Below are 19,126 nucleotides of genomic sequence, written 5' to 3'. Positions count from 1 at the left end.
TAAATGTTTTGTCATGACTTCATCCTAATGAGCGTAAATGACTAAAAATATATTTTAGTTGAAAAGGTTAGATCTAACACGATATCTAACCTCTTTTCTACCCTGTTGAATTTTCATGATTTCATCGTAAATGTTTTGTCAAACATGAACGTAAAGACTTCATCGAAACTAAACGTAAACTCTATGTCAAACATGAACGTAAACTCTATGTCAAACATGAACGTAAAGACTTCATCGAAACTAAACGTAAACTCTATGTTAAACATGAACGTAAAGACTTCATCGAAACTAAACGTAAACTCTATGTCAAACATGAACGTAAACTCTATGTTAAACATGAACGTAAACTCTATGTCAAACATGAAACGTAAACTCTATGTCAAACATGAACGTAAACTCTATGTTAAACATGAACGTAAATGCTTTGTCAAAACTTCATCGTAACTGCTTTGTTATTACTTCTTCGTATATGTTTTGTCATGATTTCATCGTAAATCCTTTGTCATGATTTCATCGTAAACTCTATGTTAAACATGAACGTAAACTCTATGTTAAACATGAACGTAAAGACTTCATCGAAACTAAATATATTTTATGTCTGAAGTTAATTAGTTAATAATTTAGCGGATGAACTGCAGAAATAATTTTTAGGGTAAAAGAGGTTAGATATCGGGTTAGATCTAACCTTTTCAAACTAAAATATATTTTTAGTCATTTACGCTCATTACGATGAAATCCTGACAAAGCATTTACGATGAAATCATGACAAAACATTTACGATGAAATCATGACAAAACATATACGAAGAAGTTTTGACAAAGCATTTACGAAGAAGTCATAACAAAGCATTAACGATGAAGTTTTGACAAAGCATTTACGTTTAGTTTTGACAAAGCATTTACGTTCATGTTTAACATAGAGTTTACGTTCATGTTTAACATAGAGTTTACGTTCATGTTTGACATAGAGTTTACGTTCATGTTTAACATAGAGTTTACGTTCATGTTTGACATAGAGTTTACGTTCATGTTTGACATAGAGTTTACGTTTAGTTTCGATGAAGTCTTTACGTTCATGTTTGACATAGAGTTTACGTTCATGTTTGACATAGAGTTTACGTTCATGTTTAACATAGAGTTTACGTTTAGTTTCGATGAAGTCTTTACGTTCATGTTTGACAAAAACATTTACGATGAAATCATGAAAATTCAAACAGGGTAAAAAGAGGTTAGATATCGTGTTAGATCTAACCTTTTCAACTAAAATATATTTTTTAGTCATTTACGCTCATTAGGATGAAGTCATGACAAAACATTTACGTTCATGTTTGACATAGAGTTTACGTTCATGTTTGACAAAGCATTTACGAAAGAAGTCTTGACAAAACATATACGAAGAAGTCTTGACAAAGCATATATACGATGAAGCTTGACAAAACATTTACGAAGAAATCATGACAAGCATTTACGTTCATGTTTAACATAGAGTTTACGTTTAGTTTCGATGAAGTCTTTACGTTCATGTTTGACATAGAGTTTACGTTCATGTTTGACATAGAGTTTACGTTTAGTTTCTGATGAAGTCTTTACGTTCATGTTTGACATAGAGTTTACGATGAAATCATGAAAATTCAACAGGGTAGAAAAGAGGTTAGATATCGTGTTAGATCTAACCTTTTCAACTAAAATATATTTTTTAGTCATTTACGCTCATTAGGATGAAGTCATGACAAAACATTTACGTTCATGTTTGACATAGAGTTTTACGTTCATGTTTGACAAAGCATTTACGAAGAAGTCTTGACAAAACATATACGAAGAAGTTTTGACAAAGCATATACGTGAAGTTTTGACAAAAACATTTACGAAGAAATCATGACAAAGCATTTACGTTCATGTTTAACATAGAGTTTACGTTTAGTTTCGATGAAGTCTTTACGTTCATGTTTAACATAGAGTTTAGCGTTTAGTTTCGATGAAGTCTTTACGTTCATGTTTGACATAGAGTTTGCGTTCATGTTTAACATAGAGTTTACGTTCATGTTTGACATAGAGTTTACGTTTAGTTTTCGATGAAGTCTTTACGTTCATGTTTGACATAGAGTTTACGTTTAGTTTCGATGAAGTCTTTACGTTCATGTTTGACAAAACATTTACGATGAAATCATGAAAATTCAACAGGGTAGAAAAGAGGTTAGATATCGTGTTAGATCTAACCTTTTCAACTAAAATATTTTTTTAGTCATTTACGCTCATTAGGATGAAGTCATGACAAAACATTTACGTTCATGTTTGACATAGAGTTTACGTTCATGTTTGACAAAGCATTTACGAAGAGTCTTGACAAAACATATACGAAGAAGTTTTGACAAAGCATATACGATGAAGTTTTGACAAAACATTTACGAAGAAATCATGACAAAGCATTTACGTTCATGTTTAACATAGAGTTTACGTTTAGTTTCGATGAAGTCTTTACGTTCATGTTTGACATAGAGTTTACGTTCATGTTTGACATAGAGTTTACGTTCATGTTTGACAAAACATTTACGATGAAATCATGAAAATCAACAGGGTAGAAAAGAGGTTAGATATCGTGTTAGATCTAACCTTTTCAACTAAAATATATTTTTTAGTCATTTACGCTCATTAGGATGAAGTCATGACAAAACATTTACGTTCATGTTTGACATAGAGTTTACGTTCATGTTTGACAAAGCATTTACGAAGAAGTCTTGACAAAACATATACGAAGAAGTTTTGACAAAGCATATACGATGAAGTTTTGACAAAAACATTTACGAAGAAATCATGACAAAGCATTTACGTTCATGTTTAACATAGAGTTTACGTTTAGTTTCGATGAAGTCTTTACGTTCATGTTTGACATAGAGTTTACGTTCATGTTTGACATAGAGTTTACGTTCATGTTTGACAAAACATTTACGATGAAATCATGAAAATTCAACAGGTAGAAAAGAGGTTAGATATCGTGTTAGATCTAACCTTTTCAACTAAAATATATTTTTTAGTCATTTACGCTCATTAGGATGAAGTCATGACAAAACATTTACGTTCATGTTTGACATAGAGTTTACGTTCATGTTTGACAAAGCATTTACGAAGAAGTCTTGACAAAACATATACGAAGAAGTTTTGACAAAGCATATACGATGAAGTTTTGACAAAACATTTACGAAGAAATCATGACAAAGCATTTACGTTCATGTTTAACATAGAGTTTACGTTTAGTTTCGATGAAGTCTTTACGTTCATGTTTGACATAGAGTTTACGTTTAGTTTCGATGAAGTCTTTACGTTCATGTTTGACAAAACATTTACGATGAAATCATGAAAAATTCAACAGGGTAGAAAAGAGGTTAGATATCGTGTTAGATCTAACCTTTTCAACTAAAATATATTTTTTAGTCATTTACGCTCATTAGGATGAAGTCATGACAAAACATTTACGTTCATGTTTGACATAGAGTTTACGTTCATGTTTGACAAAGCATTTACGAGAAGTCTTGACAAAACATATACGAAGAAGTCTTGACAAAGCATAATACGATGAAGTTTTGACAAAACATTTACGAAGAAATCATGACAAAGCATTTACGTTCATGTTTAACATAGAGTTTACGTTTAGTTTCGATGAAGTCTTTACGTTCATGTTTAACATAGAGTTTACGTTCATGTTTAACATAGAGTTTACGTTCATGTTTGACATAGAGTTTACGTTTAGTTTCGATGAAGTCTTTACGTTCATGTTTAACATAGAGTTTACGTTTAGTTTCGATGAAGTCTTTACGTTCATGTTTGACATAGAGTTTGCGTTCATGTTTAACATAGAGTTTACGTTCATGTTTGACATAGAGTTTACGTTTAGTTTCGATGAAATCATGACAAAACATATACGATCAAATCTTGACAAAGCATTTACGAAGAAGTCTTGACAAAACATATACGATGAAGTTTTGACAAAACATTTACGATGAAGTTTTGACAAAGCATATACGATGAAATCATGACAAAGCATTTACGATGAAGTCTTGACAAAGCATATACGATGAAGTTTTGACAAAACATTTACGATGAAGTCTTGACAAAACATATACGAAGAAGTTTTGACAAAACATTTACGATGAAGTCTTGACAAAGCATATACGATGAAATCATGACAAAGCATTTACGATGAAGTCTTGACAAAGCATATACGATGAAGTTTTGACAAAACATTTTACGATGAAGTCTTGACAAAACATATACGAAGAAGTTTTGACAAAACATTTACGATGAAGTTTTGACAAAGCATATACGATGAAATCATGCCAAAGCATATACGATGAAGTTTTGACAAAAACATTTACGATGAAGTTTTGACAAAGCATATACGATGAAATCATGCCAAAGCATATACGATGAAATCATGCCAAAGCATATACGATGAAGTTTTGACAAAACATTTACGATGAAGTTTTGACAAAGCATATACGATGAAATCATGACAAAGCATTTACGATGAAGTCTTGACAAAGCATATACGATGAAGTTTTGACAAAACATTTACGATGAAGTCTTGACAAAACATATACGAAGAAGTTTTGACAAAACATTTACGATGAAGTTTTGACAAAGCATATACGATGAAATCATGACAAAGCATTTACGATGAAGTCTTGACAAAGCATATACGATGAAGTTTTGACAAAACATTTACGATGAAGTCTTGACAAACATATACGAAGAAGTTTTGACAAAAATTTACGATGAAGTTTTGACAAAGCATATACGATGAAATCATGCCAAAGCATATACGATGAAGTTTTGACAAAATTTACGATGAAGTCTTGACAAAACATATACGAAGAAGTAATAACAAAGCATTTACGATGAAGTTTTGACAAAGCATTTACGTTCATGTTTGACATAGAGTTTACGTTCATGTTTAACATAGAGTTTACGTTCATGTTTGACATAGAGTTTACGTTCATGTTTGACATAGAGTTTACGTTTAGTTTCGATGAAGTCTTTACGTTCATGTTTGACATAGAGTTTACGTTCATGTTTGACATAGAGTTTACGTTCATGTTTAACATAGAGTTTACGTTTAGTTTCGATGAAGTCTTTACGTTCATGTTTGACAAAACATTTACGATGAAATCATGAAAATTCAACAGGGTAGAAAAGAGGTTAGATATCGTGTTAGATCTAACCTTTTCAACTAAAATATATTTTTTAGTCATTTACGCTCATTAGGATGAAGTCATGACAAAACATTTACGTTCATGTTTGACATAGAGTTTACGTTCATGTTTGACAAAGCATTTACGAAGAAGTCTTGACAAAACATATACGAAGAAGTCTTGACAAAGCATATACGATGAAGTTTTGACAAAACATTTACGAAGAAATCATGACAAAGCATTTACGTTCATGTTTAACATAGAGTTTACGTTTAGTTTCGATGAAGTCTTTACGTTCATGTTTGACATAGAGTTTACGTTCATGTTTGACATAGAGTTTACGTTTAGTTTCGATGAAGTCTTTACGTTCATGTTTGACAAAACATTTACGATGAAATCATGAAAATTCAACAGGGTAGAAAAGAGGTTAGATATCGTGTTAGATCTAACCTTTTCAACTAAAATATATTTTTTAGTCATTTACGCTCATTAGGATGAAGTCATGACAAAACATTTACGTTCATGTTTGACATAGAGTTTACGTTCATGTTTGACAAAGCATTTACGAAGAAGTCTTGACAACAAACATATACGAAGAAGTTTTGACAAAGCATATACGATGAAGTTTTGACAAAACATTTACGAAGAAATCATGACAAAGCATTTACGTTCATGTTTAACATAGAGTTTACGTTTAGTTTCGATGAAGTCTTTACGTTCATGTTTAACATAGAGTTTCCGTTTAGTTTCGATGAAGTCTTTACGTTCATGTTTGACATAGAGTTTGCGTTCATGTTTAACATAGAGTTTACGTTCATGTTTGACATAGAGTTTACGTTTAGTTTCGATGAAGTCTTTACGTTCATGTTTGACATAGAGTTTACGTTTAGTTTCGATGAAGTCTTTACGTTCATGTTTGACAAAACATTTACGATGAAATCATGAAAATTCAACAGGGTAGAAAAGAGGTTAGATATCGTGTTAGATCTAACCTTTTCAACTAAAATATATTTTTTAGTCATTTACGCTCATTAGGATGAAGTCATGACAAAACATTTACGTTCATGTTTGACATAGAGTTTACGTTCATGTTTGACAAAGCATTTACGAAGAAGTCTTGACAAAACATATACGAAGAAGTCTTGACAAAGCATATACGATGAAGTTTCGACAAAACATTTACGAAAGAAATCATGACAAAACATTTACGTTCATGTTTAACATAGAGTTTACGTTTAGTTTCGATGAAGTCTTTACGTTCATGTTTAACATAGAGTTTACGTTTAGTTTCGATGAAGTCTTTACGTTCATGTTTGACAAAACATTTACGATGAAATCATGAAAATTCAACAGGGTAGAAAAGAGGTTAGATATCGTGTTAGATCTAACCTTTTCAACTAAAATATATTTTTTAGTCATTTACGCTCATTAGGATGAAGTCATGACAAAACATTTACGTTCATGTTTGACATAGAGTTTACGTTCATGTTTGACAAAGCATTTACGAAGAAGTCTTGACAAAACATATACGAAGAAGTTTTGACAAAGCATATACGATGAAGTTTTGACAAAACATTTACGAAGAAATCATGACAAAGCATTTACGTTCATGTTTAACATAGAGTTTACGTTTAGTTTCGATGAAGTCTTTACGTTCATGTTTGACATAGAGTTTACGTTCATGTTTGACATAGAGTTTACGTTCATGTTTGACAAAACATTTACGATGAAATCATGAAAATTCAACAGGGTAGAAAAGAGGTTAGATATCGTGTTAGATCTAACCTTTTCAACTAAAATATATTTTTTAGTCATTTACGCTCATTAGGATGAAGTCATGACAAAACATTTACGTTCATGTTTGACATAGAGTTTACGTTCATGTTTGACAAAGCATTTACGAAGAAGTCTTGACAAAACATATACGAAGAAGTTTTGACAAAGCATATACGATGAAGTTTTGACAAAACATTTACGAAGAAATCATGACAAAGCATTTACGTTCATGTTTAACATAGAGTTTACGTTTAGTTTCGATGAAGTCTTTACGTTCATGTTTGACATAGAGTTTACGTTCATGTTTGACATAGAGTTTACGTTCATGTTTGACAAAACATTTACGATGAAATCATGAAAATTCAACAGGGTAGAAAAGAGGTTAGATATCGTGTTAGATCTAACCTTTTCAACTAAAATATATTTTTTAGTCATTTACGCTCATTAGGATGAAGTCATGACAAAACATTTACGTTCATGTTTGACATAGAGTTTACGTTCATGTTTGACAAAGCATTTACGAAGAAGTCTTGACAAAACATATACGAAGAAGTTTTGACAAAGCATATACGATGAAGTTTTGACAAAACATTTACGAAGAAATCATGACAAAGCATTTACGTTCATGTTTAACATAGAGTTTACGTTTAGTTTCGATGAAGTCTTTACGTTCATGTTTGACATAGAGTTTACGTTCATGTTTGACATAGAGTTTACGTTCATGTTTGACAAAACATTTACGATGAAATCATGAAAATTCAACAGGGTAGAAAAGAGGTTAGATATCGTGTTAGATCTAACCTTTTCAACTAAAATATATTTTTTAGTCATTTACGCTCATTAGGATGAAGTCATGACAAAACATTTACGTTCATGTTTGACATAGAGTTTACGTTCATGTTTGACAAAGCATTTACGAAGAAGTCTTGACAAAACATATACGAAGAAGTCTTGACAAAGCATATACGATGAAGTTTTGACAAAACATTTACGAAGAAATCATGACAAAGCATTTACGTTCATGTTTAACATAGAGTTTACGTTTAGTTTCGATGAAGTCTTTACGTTCATGTTTGACATAGAGTTTACGTTCATGTTTGACATAGAGTTTACGTTCATGTTTGACATAGAGTTTACGTTTAGTTTCGATGAAGTCTTTACGTTCATGTTTAACATAGAGTTTACGTTTAGTTTCGATGAAGTCTTTACGTTCATGTTTGACATAAGTTTGCGTTCATGTTTAACATAGAGTTTACGTTCATGTTTGACATAGAGTTTACGTTTAGTTTCGATGAAATCATGACAAAACATATACGATCAAATCTTGACAAAGCATTTACGAAGAAGTCTTGACAAAACATATACGATGAAGTTTTGACAAAACATTTACGATGAAGTTTTGACAAAGCATATACGATGAAATCATGACAAAGCATTTACGATGAAATCATGACAAAGCATATACGATGAAGTTTTGACAAAACATTTACGATGAAGTCTTGACAAAACATATACGAAGAAGTTTGACAAAACATTTACGATGAAGTCTTGACAAAGCATATACGATGAAATCATGACAAAGCATTTACGATGAAGTCTTGACAAAGCATATACGATGAAGTTTTGACAAAACATTTACGATGAAGTCTTGACAAAACATATACGAAGAAGTTTTGACAAAACATTTACGATGAAGTTTTGACAAAGCATATACGATGAAATCATGCCAAAGCATTTACGATGAAGTCTTGACAAAGCATATACGATGAAGTTTTGACAAAACATTTACGATGAAGTCTTGACAAAACATATACGAAGAAGTTTTGACAAAACATTTACGATGAAGTCTTGACAAAGCATATACGATGAAGTCTTGACAAAACATATACGAAGAAGTTTTGACAAAACATTTACGATGAAGTCTTGACAAAACATATACGAAGAAGTTTTGACAAAACATTTACGATGAAGTCTTGACAAAGCATATACGATGAAATCATGACAAAGCATTTACGATGAAGTCTTGACAAAGCATATACGATGAAGTTTTGACAAAACATTTACGATGAAGTCTTGACAAAACATATACGAAGAAGTTTTGACAAAACATTTACGATGAAGTTTTGACAAAGCATATACGATGAAATCATGCCAAAGCATATACGATGAAGTTTTGACAAAACATTTACGATGAAGTTTTGACAAAGCATATACGATGAAATCATGCCAAAGCATATACGATGAAATCATGCCAAAGCATATACGATGAAGTTTTGACAAAACATTTACGATGAAGTTTTGACAAAGCATATACGATGAAATCATGACAAAGCATTTACGATGAAGTCTTGACAAAGCATATACGATGAAGTTTTGACAAAACATTTACGATGAAGTCTTGACAAAACATATACGAAGAAGTTTTGACAAAACATTTACGATGAAGTTTTGACAAAGCATATACGATGAAATCATGACAAAGCATTTACGATGAAGTCTTGACAAAGCATATACGATGAAGTTTTGACAAAACATTTACGATGAAGTCTTGACAAAACATATACGAAGAAGTTTTGACAAAACATTTACGATGAAGTTTTGACAAAGCATATACGATGAAATCATGCCAAAGCATATACGATGAAGTTTTGACAAAACATTTACGATGAAGTCTTGACAAAACATATACGAAGAAGTAATAACAAAGCATTTACGATGAAGTTTTGACAAAGCATTTACGTTCATGTTTGACATAGAGTTTACGTTCATGTTTAACATAGAGTTTACGTTCATGTTTGACATAGAGTTTACGTTCATGTTGACATAGAGTTTACGTTTAGTTTCGATGAAGTCTTTACGTTCATGTTTGACATAGAGTTTACGTTCATGTTTGACATAGAGTTTACGTTCATGTTTAACATAGAGTTTACGTTTAGTTTCGATGAAGTCTTTACGTTCATGTTTGACAAAACATTTACGATGAAATCATGAAAATTCAACAGGGTAGAAAAGAGGTTAGATATCGTGTTAGATCTAACCTTTTCAACTAAAATATATTTTTTAGTCATTTACGCTCATTAGGATGAAGTCATGACAAAACATTTACGTTCATGTTTGACAAAGCATTTACGAAGAAGTCTTGACAAAACATATACGAAGAAGTTTTGACAAAGCATATACGATGAAGTTTTGACAAAACATTTACGAAGAAATCATGACAAAGCATTTACGTTCATGTTTAACATAGAGTTTACGTTTAGTTTCGATGAAGTCTTTACGTTCATGTTTAACATAGAGTTTCCGTTTAGTTTCGATGAAGTCTTTACGTTCATGTTTGACATAGAGTTTGCGTTCATGTTTAACATAGAGTTTACGTTCATGTTTGACATAGAGTTTACGTTTAGTTTCGATGAAGTCTTTACGTTCATGTTTGACATAGAGTTTACGTTTAGTTTCGATGAAGTCTTTGCGTTCATGTTTGACAAAACATTTACGATGAAATCATGAAAATTCAACAGGGTAGAAAAGAGGTTAGATATCGTGTTAGATCTAACCTTTTCAACTAAAATATATTTTTTAGTCATTTACGCTCATTAGGATGAAGTCATGACAAAACATTTACGTTCATGTTTGACATAGAGTTTACGTTCATGTTTGACAAAGCATTTACGAAGAAGTCTTGACAAAACATATACGAAGAAGTCTTGACAAAGCATATACGATGAAGTTTTGACAAAACATTTACGAAGAAATCATGACAAAGCATTTACGTTCATGTTTAACATAGAGTTTACGTTTAGTTTCGATGAAGTCTTTACGTTCATGTTTAACATAGAGTTTACGTTTAGTTTCGATGAAGTCTTTACGTTCATGTTTGACAAAACATTTACGATGAAATCATGAAAATTCAACAGGGTAGAAAAGAGGTTAGATATCGTGTTAGATCTAACCTTTTCAACTAAAATATATTTTTTAGTCATTTACGCTCATTAGGATGAAGTCATGACAAAACATTTACGTTCATGTTTGACATAGAGTTTACGTTCATGTTTGACAAAGCATTTACGAAGAAGTCTTGACAAAACATATACGAAGAAGTTTTGACAAAGCATATACGATGAAGTTTTGACAAAACATTTACGAAGAAATCATGACAAAGCATTTACGTTCATGTTTAACATAGAGTTTACGTTTAGTTTCGATGAAGTCTTTACGTTCATGTTTGACATAGAGTTTACGTTCATGTTTGACATAGAGTTTACGTTCATGTTTGACAAAACATTTACGATGAAATCATGAAAATTCAACAGGGTAGAAAAGAGGTTAGATATCGTGTTAGATCTAACCTTTTCAACTAAAATATATTTTTTAGTCATTTACGCTCATTAGGATGAAGTCATGACAAAACATTTACGTTCATGTTTGACATAGAGTTTACGTTCATGTTTGACAAAGCATTTACGAAGAAGTCTTGACAAAACATATACGAAGAAGTTTTGACAAAGCATATACGATGAAGTTTTGACAAAACATTTACGAAGAAATCATGACAAAGCATTTACGTTCATGTTTAACATAGAGTTTACGTTTAGTTTCGATGAAGTCTTTACGTTCATGTTTGACATAGAGTTTACGTTCATGTTTGACATAGAGTTTACGTTCATGTTTGACAAAACATTTACGATGAAATCATGAAAATTCAACAGGGTAGAAAAGAGGTTAGATATCGTGTTAGATCTAACCTTTTCAACTAAAATATATTTTTTAGTCATTTACGCTCATTAGGATGAAGTCATGACAAAACATTTACGTTCATGTTTGACATAGAGTTTACGTTCATGTTTGACAAAGCATTTACGAAGAAGTCTTGACAAAACATATACGAAGAAGTTTTGACAAAGCATATACGATGAAGTTTTGACAAAACATTTACGAAGAAATCATGACAAAGCATTTACGTTCATGTTTAACATAGAGTTTACGTTTAGTTTCGATGAAGTCTTTACGTTCATGTTTGACATAGAGTTTACGTTCATGTTTGACATAGAGTTTACGTTCATGTTTGACAAAACATTTACGATGAAATCATGAAAATTCAACAGGGTAGAAAAGAGGTTAGATATCGTGTTAGATCTAACCTTTTCAACTAAAATATATTTTTTAGTCATTTACGCTCATTAGGATGAAGTCATGACAAAACATTTACGTTCATGTTTGACATAGAGTTTACGTTCATGTTTGACAAAGCATTTACGAAGAAGTCTTGACAAAACATATACGAAGAAGTCTTGACAAAGCATATACGATGAAGTTTTGACAAAACATTTACGAAGAAATCATGACAAAGCATTTACGTTCATGTTTAACATAGAGTTTACGTTTAGTTTCGATGAAGTCTTTACGTTCATGTTTGACATAGAGTTTACGTTCATGTTTGACATAGAGTTTACGTTCATGTTTGACATAGAGTTTACGTTTAGTTTCGATGAAGTCTTTACGTTCATGTTTAACATAGAGTTTACGTTTAGTTTCGATGAAGTCTTTACGTTCATGTTTGACATAGAGTTTGCGTTCATGTTTAACATAGAGTTTACGTTCATGTTTGACATAGAGTTTACGTTTAGTTTCGATGAAATCATGACAAAACATATACGATCAAATCTTGACAAAGCATTTACGAAGAAGTCTTGACAAAACATATACGAAGAAGTTTTGACAAAACATTTACGATGAAGTTTTGACAAAGCATATACGATGAAATCATGCCAAAGCATTTACGATGAAGTCTTGACAAAGCATATACGATGAAGTTTTGACAAAACATTTACGATGAAGTCTTGACAAAACATATACGAAGAAGTTTTGACAAAACATTTACGATGAAGTCTTGACAAAGCATATACGATGAAATCATGACAAAGCATTTACGATGAAGTCTTGACAAAGCATATACGATGAAGTTTTGACAAAACATTTACGATGAAGTCTTGACAAAACATATACGAAGAAGTTTTGACAAAACATTTACGATGAAGTTTTGACAAAGCATATACGATGAAATCATGCCAAAGCATTTACGATGAAGTCTTGACAAAGCATATACGATGAAGTTTTGACAAAACATTTACGATGAAGTCTTGACAAAACATATACGAAGAAGTTTTGACAAAACATTTACGATGAAGTCTTGACAAAGCATATACGATGAAGTCTTGACAAAACATATACGAAGAAGTTTTGACAAAACATTTACGATGAAGTTTTGACTGTTGTGCATGAAAATTCGGTTCACTTCACTTCTGTCAAAAGTGACAAGTTTACATGGCAAAAATAGTTTACATGGCAAAAATATATAGGGTATTTTTTTAAAAAGTAGTTATCTTTATATATAAAAATAAAACTTTTGATATATTTGAGTAAATGATTTATTAATTTATTTATTTATTTTTTTTAAATCAAATCATATAAATATATATATAATAATAGTGAAATAGAACAAGAGATAATTATTGATGATTAAATTGTAGACGAGGATAAAAGTTTAGATAAATTAATAAAATTAGTGTGGAATCAGACAAATTTCGGGTTGTTTGGGAAGGAATTGTTGGCTATGATGTACTGATTCATGATCAGTACATCATAGCCAACAATTCCTTATACAACCCAAATCTATACCAATCATACTCTTATTCATACATCATATTTTAAAAACTTTTTTGCAATATGATGTTATTGCAACAAATTTTTTTCTTTTCTACTTCCAATTAGCACCTTAAAAACATTAGACACAATCACTGGCTCATATGCTCCTATTCTGAATCTAACACTATGCAAATTTATACAATTTCTCCACAAATCTTACATTCATTTTAATTTCAACGACCATTATTACCACAAAGAATCTTACCTTCCCCTACAAAATCTAACTATCTATCAATTTAAAAAATGTTACAAAATATTAAATGAATTTTTTTTCTATACGTAATTTAAAGTTCTTAAACTCTCAGCATCAGAATATCCTTACATAGCTTAGCTATATATCGTATTACTTTATGAATAAAAAAATTATTTAAATTATAATAAAATGTTTATTCGTATTTTTACTTTATTTTTAGTTACGAGGCTGTATTTCGAACTCAGGATTTGGGTTTAAGTCCTTTGTCCATTTAGGACCCTGGTCCCAAATTGATTTTGGAGTAGGTTTTCCACCGAAAAGATCTTTAAGAGCTGTATGAACCCATACTGTGTTGTATTCTTCTATTGCGTGAGGTAAAAATTCTCTTATTTCGATAAAATCTGGGCGAGCCGAAAAGATTGTTTGCCAAAAACGTTCTATTTTACCATTTAACTGTGGTGTGTAAGGTTCTGTCCGATGGTGTTGAATGCCATTTACTTGAAGAACGTTTTTGAAGTCCTTTCCTGTAAATTCGCATCCATTATCTGTCAAAAGTTCGTATGGAATAATTTTGATAGAGTCGATAGCATTTTGTAAAGCTTTTGAAGTTGATTTCATTGTTTTATCGGGAAGAATTTCGTAATAAATACAAAAACGAGATCTGTCATCGATAAAGGCAATTAAATGATAAGTATGCTTGGTACCATTTGTCTCTTCTTTGAAGCTTTTTAAATCAGTATGCCATTGCTGATTTACGTATTGGGAAACATACTGATTTGGATGTTCATCAATTTTTTCTGGATCTCGCCGAAATTTGAAAAGATTCTCTTTTTCGTATAATTTAAGCATATCGTGAAATGAAACTGTGTCATCATGTATGTAACTCTCTAAAACTTTTTTATAACCTAGATTGTACTTAGCTTTTATTTCGTGAATGGTTGGTAACAAATCTGTTCTAAGAGGAGTTTCTGGTCTTCCGAGCTTTTTTGGATTTAAACCAAGTTCTTGCCATTTTAATAATAATTTTTTTCTACCTATGTGCAAATCTTTTGCAACTTGGTCTGCTGTCTTTTTGCCAATAGAATATTCAAGATATGCCGTAATATAAATCTGATTTTCATTTGGCAGATCCACTTCTTGTCTTTCCATTTTTTTTGAATCAATTTATACAAATAAACTTATAAAACACAAAATTATTATTTTATAATATAATTCTTAGATAATACATCCGATATGTAAAGTGTCAAATGAAGTGAACCGAATTTTCATGCATTACATTGACAAAGCATATACGATGAAATCATGACAAAGCATTTACGATGAAGTCTTGACAAAACATATACGAAGAAGTCTTGACAAAGCATATACGAAGAAGTTTTGACAAAACATTTACGATGAAGTTTTGACAAAGCATATACGAAGAAGTTTTGACAAAGCATATACGATGAAGTTTTGACAAAACATTTACGAAGAAATCATGACAAAGCATTTACGTTCATGTTTAACATAGAGTTTACGTTTAGTTTCGATGAAGTCTTTACGTTCATGTTTAACATAGAGTTTACGTTTAGTTTCGATGAAGTCTTTACGTTCATGTTTGACATAGAGTTTGCGTTTAGTTTCGATGAAGTCTTTACGTTCATGTTTAACATAGAGTTTACGTTTAGTTTCGATGAAGTCTTTACGTTCATGTTTGACATAGAGTTTGCGTTCATGTTTAACATAGAGTTTACGTTCATGTTTGACATAGAGTTTACGTTTAGTTTCGATGAAGTCTTTACGTTCATGTTTGACATAGAGTTTACGTTTAGTTTCGATGAAGTCTTTACGTTCATGTTTGACATAGAGTTTACGTTTAGTTTCGATGAAATCTTTACGTTCATGTTTAACATAGAGTTTACGTTTAGTTTCGATGAAGTCTTTACGTTCATGTTTGACAAAGTGTTTACGTTCATGTTTGACATAGAGTTTACGTTTAGTTTTGATGAAGTCTTTACGTTCATGTTTAACATAGAGTTTACGTTCATGTTTAACATAAAGTTTACGTTTAGTTTCGATGAAGTCTTTACGTTCATGTTTAACATAGAGTTTACGTTCATGTTTGACATAGAGTTTACGTTCATGTTTAACATAGAGTTTACGTTCATGTTTAACATAGAGTTTACGTTCATGTTTGACATAGAGTTTACGTTTAGTTTCGATGAAATCATGACAAAACATATACGATCAAATCTTGACAAAGCATATACGATGAAGTCTTGACAAAACATATACGAAGAAGTTTTGACAAAACATTTACGATGAAGTCTTGACAAAGCATATACGATGAAATCATGACAAAGCATTTACGATGAAGTCTTGACAAAGCATATACGAAGAAGTCTTGACAAAGCATATACGAAGAAGTTTTGACAAAACATTTACGAAGAAGTTTTGACAAAACATATACGAAGAAGTCTTGACAAAACATATACGATGAAGTTTTGACAAAGCATATACGAAGAAGTTTTGACAAAACATTTACGATGAAGTTTTGACAAAGCATATACGATGAAATCATGACAAAGCATATACGATGAAGTCTTGACAAAACATATACGAAGAAGTTTTGACAAAACATATACGATGAAGTTTTGACAAAGCATATACGAAGAAGTTTTGACAAAACATTTACGATGAAGTTTTGACAAAACATATACGAAGAAGTTTTGACAAAACATTTACGATGAAGTCATGACAAAGCATTTACGATAAAATTTATTTCCTGGACTGTTGTCTAAATGTCATGTTGTCAGTAATTTTAAGAGAAGTTAATTAACCTGGTGACATGGTGACGTGGTGACACCTAAAAACCATCTACCCTAAAATATATTTTTGGTGTAAATTCATGAGGGTAGAAAAGAGGTTAGATATCGGGTTAGATCTAACCATCTACCCTAAACATTATTTTTGGGTCATTTACACTCATTACGATGAAATCATGACAAAGCATTTACGTTCATGTTTAACATAGAGTTTACGTTTAGTTTCGATGAAGTCTTTACGTTCATGTTTGACATAGAGTTTACGTTTAGTTTCGATGAAGTCTTTACGTTCATGTTTGACATAGAGTTTACGTTTAGTTTCGATGAAGTCTTTACGTTCATGTTTGACATAGAGTTTGCGTTCATGTTTAACATAGAGTTTACGTTCATGTTTGACATAGAGTTTACGTTTAGTTTTGATGAAGTCTTTACGTTCATGTTTGACATAGAGTTTACGTTTATGTTTGACAAAGTGTTTACGATGAAGTATTGACAAAGTGTTTACGTTTATGTTGGTTAGTTCAGGTTTAACATAGAGTTTACGTTTATGTTTGACAAGGTGTTTACGATGAAGTCATGACAAAACATTTACGATGAAGTTTTGACAAAGTGTTTACGCTCATTACGAAGAAGTCATGACAAAGCATTTACGATGAAGTCATGACAAAACACTTACGATGAAGTTCGACACATTCGTTTATGTTGGTTAGTTCATGTTTAACATAGAGTTTACGATGAAGTATTGACAAAGTGTTTACGATGAAATCTTGACAAAGTGTTTACGTTTATGTTGGTTAGTTCATGTTTAACATAGAGTTTACGTTTATGTTTGACAAAGCATTTACGAAGAAGTCATGACAAAACATTTTCGATGAAGTATTGACAAAGAGTTTACGCTCATTACGATGAAATCTTGACAAAACATTTTCGATGAAGTATTGACAAAGAGTTTACGTTTATGTTTGACAAAGTCTTTACGATGAAGTATTGACAAAGTGTTTACGTTTATGTTGGTTAGTTCATGTTTAACAAAGTGTTTACGTTTATGTTGGTTAGTTCATGTTTAACAAAGTGTTTACATTTATGTTTGACAAGGTGTTTACGATGAAATCTTGACAAAACATTTACGATGAAGTCATGACAAAACACTTACGATGAAGTCATGACGAAGCATTTACGATGAAATCTTGACGAAGTGTTTTACGCTCATTTTGACACGTTCATTAGTGTTTGAAGCAAGTGGAAGAATGTCGACAGTTAGAAAGTTGACAAGATAATACCAAAACATGAGACCCTCGCGAGTCGAACCCGCGACCTTCACACCATATCTTCATTGTACCATACCACTGAGCTAGGGGCTGTCGACATTTAGAAAGTTGCTCGGTTCTATATGAAGTTAGTGTCTATGTTATACAGTAATGTTTGTCCTAAGTGTTGGCGTTAGTGTTGAAAAATAATGTTTGTCCTACATGAAGCTGTACAAGCGTTTGAATTTGTTTATGAATAAACTTACACTCTTGTTTTCTGTATCTATCATACAAACATAAGCAGCACCTGTTTTTGTAAAGTTTATATGAAGTTTTCGATAGTTAAGACCTGTATAATAATAGAATGCGTCTTCATTCTCAACATAGTAGTAGAACTCAAACGAATGCTTACTATAATCTGTTATTTCAACAGCTTCGTCAGATATTTCATCAACAAACTCATAAACTATATCGCCATACTTGCTTTTATTTCTATTGTTTTCAGATCTAGAACACCAACGAAGGTTTGAGATTCTGTTGTCCGTTCTATCATGATTTATATGGTCTATTTCTTTCAAATTGTTTGGATTTTCAATCCACTGTTCTGCAATAATTATATGCTTTAAATGCATTTTGTTGTTTAAACTAAGCACAATATAACCATAATTATTTAAGCATTCACTCGTAATATGTTTGTCTTTCTTTCGACGAATAGTAAAAGGATATGTCGTACAAATCTCATAATCTTCATGATTTCTCAATGTTTCCCATTGAGTTTGTTCCCCACTAACGTTCTCATTGACGTCCTCAATATCTTCTTCCTCACTGAACTCGTCAATATTTTCACTAGCTCCTTCTGTAATGTTTTCATCGGCATTGTCATTGACTTCTTCTGTAATGTTAGATGTTGTTGTTTCGCTCATGTTCTTTCACTAATGTTAAAAGTTATGTTGTACGAATTTTGAACAGAATTTAGAGCATTTATGAAACAATGAAGTATTTTTACGCTATTGAAAGGAACTATGAGTGAGTGAAGTACATGACAGCAATGACAAAAGGAACTAATATCAAACCTAATGAAATCGCTCACGAGGACATAGAGCTTAACAAGTATTTTGTGGAGTATCTTATAAGTGAAGAGTATGTAAGACCTTACTTCATGTTTGACAGCATGAATGAAGATGTTATTTCATGGTTAAAGAATATAAGTAATGTTTTC

General features: G+C 31.3%; 1 protein-coding gene across 1 annotated transcript, besides 5 other annotated features; it reads right to left on the bottom strand.

Annotated features, from left to right (window-relative positions):
• Positions 1 to 13,531: 13,531 nt before the first annotated feature.
• Positions 13,532 to 13,623: a mobile genetic element.
• Positions 13,624 to 14,030: 407 nt separating this feature from the next.
• Positions 14,031 to 14,075: a mobile genetic element.
• A 1-nt stretch (position 14,076) lies between these two features.
• Positions 14,077 to 15,005: a mobile genetic element.
• An 18-nt stretch (positions 15,006 to 15,023) lies between these two features.
• Positions 15,024 to 15,068: a mobile genetic element.
• Positions 15,069 to 18,125: 3,057 nt separating this feature from the next.
• TVAGG3_1052060 (His-Me finger endonucleases family) lies at positions 18,126 to 18,830 on the bottom strand (the record flags this gene model as incomplete). Its single annotated transcript, XM_051255760.1, has 1 exon — positions 18,126 to 18,830. The coding sequence occupies one exon, from the start codon at positions 18,828 to 18,830 to the stop codon at positions 18,126 to 18,128; it is 705 nt and encodes a 234-aa protein (XP_051081334.1).
• Positions 18,126 to 18,830: a mobile genetic element.
• Positions 18,831 to 19,126: the final 296 nt, after the last annotated feature.

Source organism: Trichomonas vaginalis, chromosome I (genome assembly GCF_026262505.1).
Source record: "Trichomonas vaginalis G3 chromosome I, whole genome shotgun sequence".
NCBI classification, from domain to species: domain Eukaryota; phylum Parabasalia; order Trichomonadida; family Trichomonadidae; genus Trichomonas; species Trichomonas vaginalis.
The sequence above is the reverse complement of the archived record's forward strand: the minus strand, read 5'-3'. Positions and strand labels throughout refer to the sequence as shown.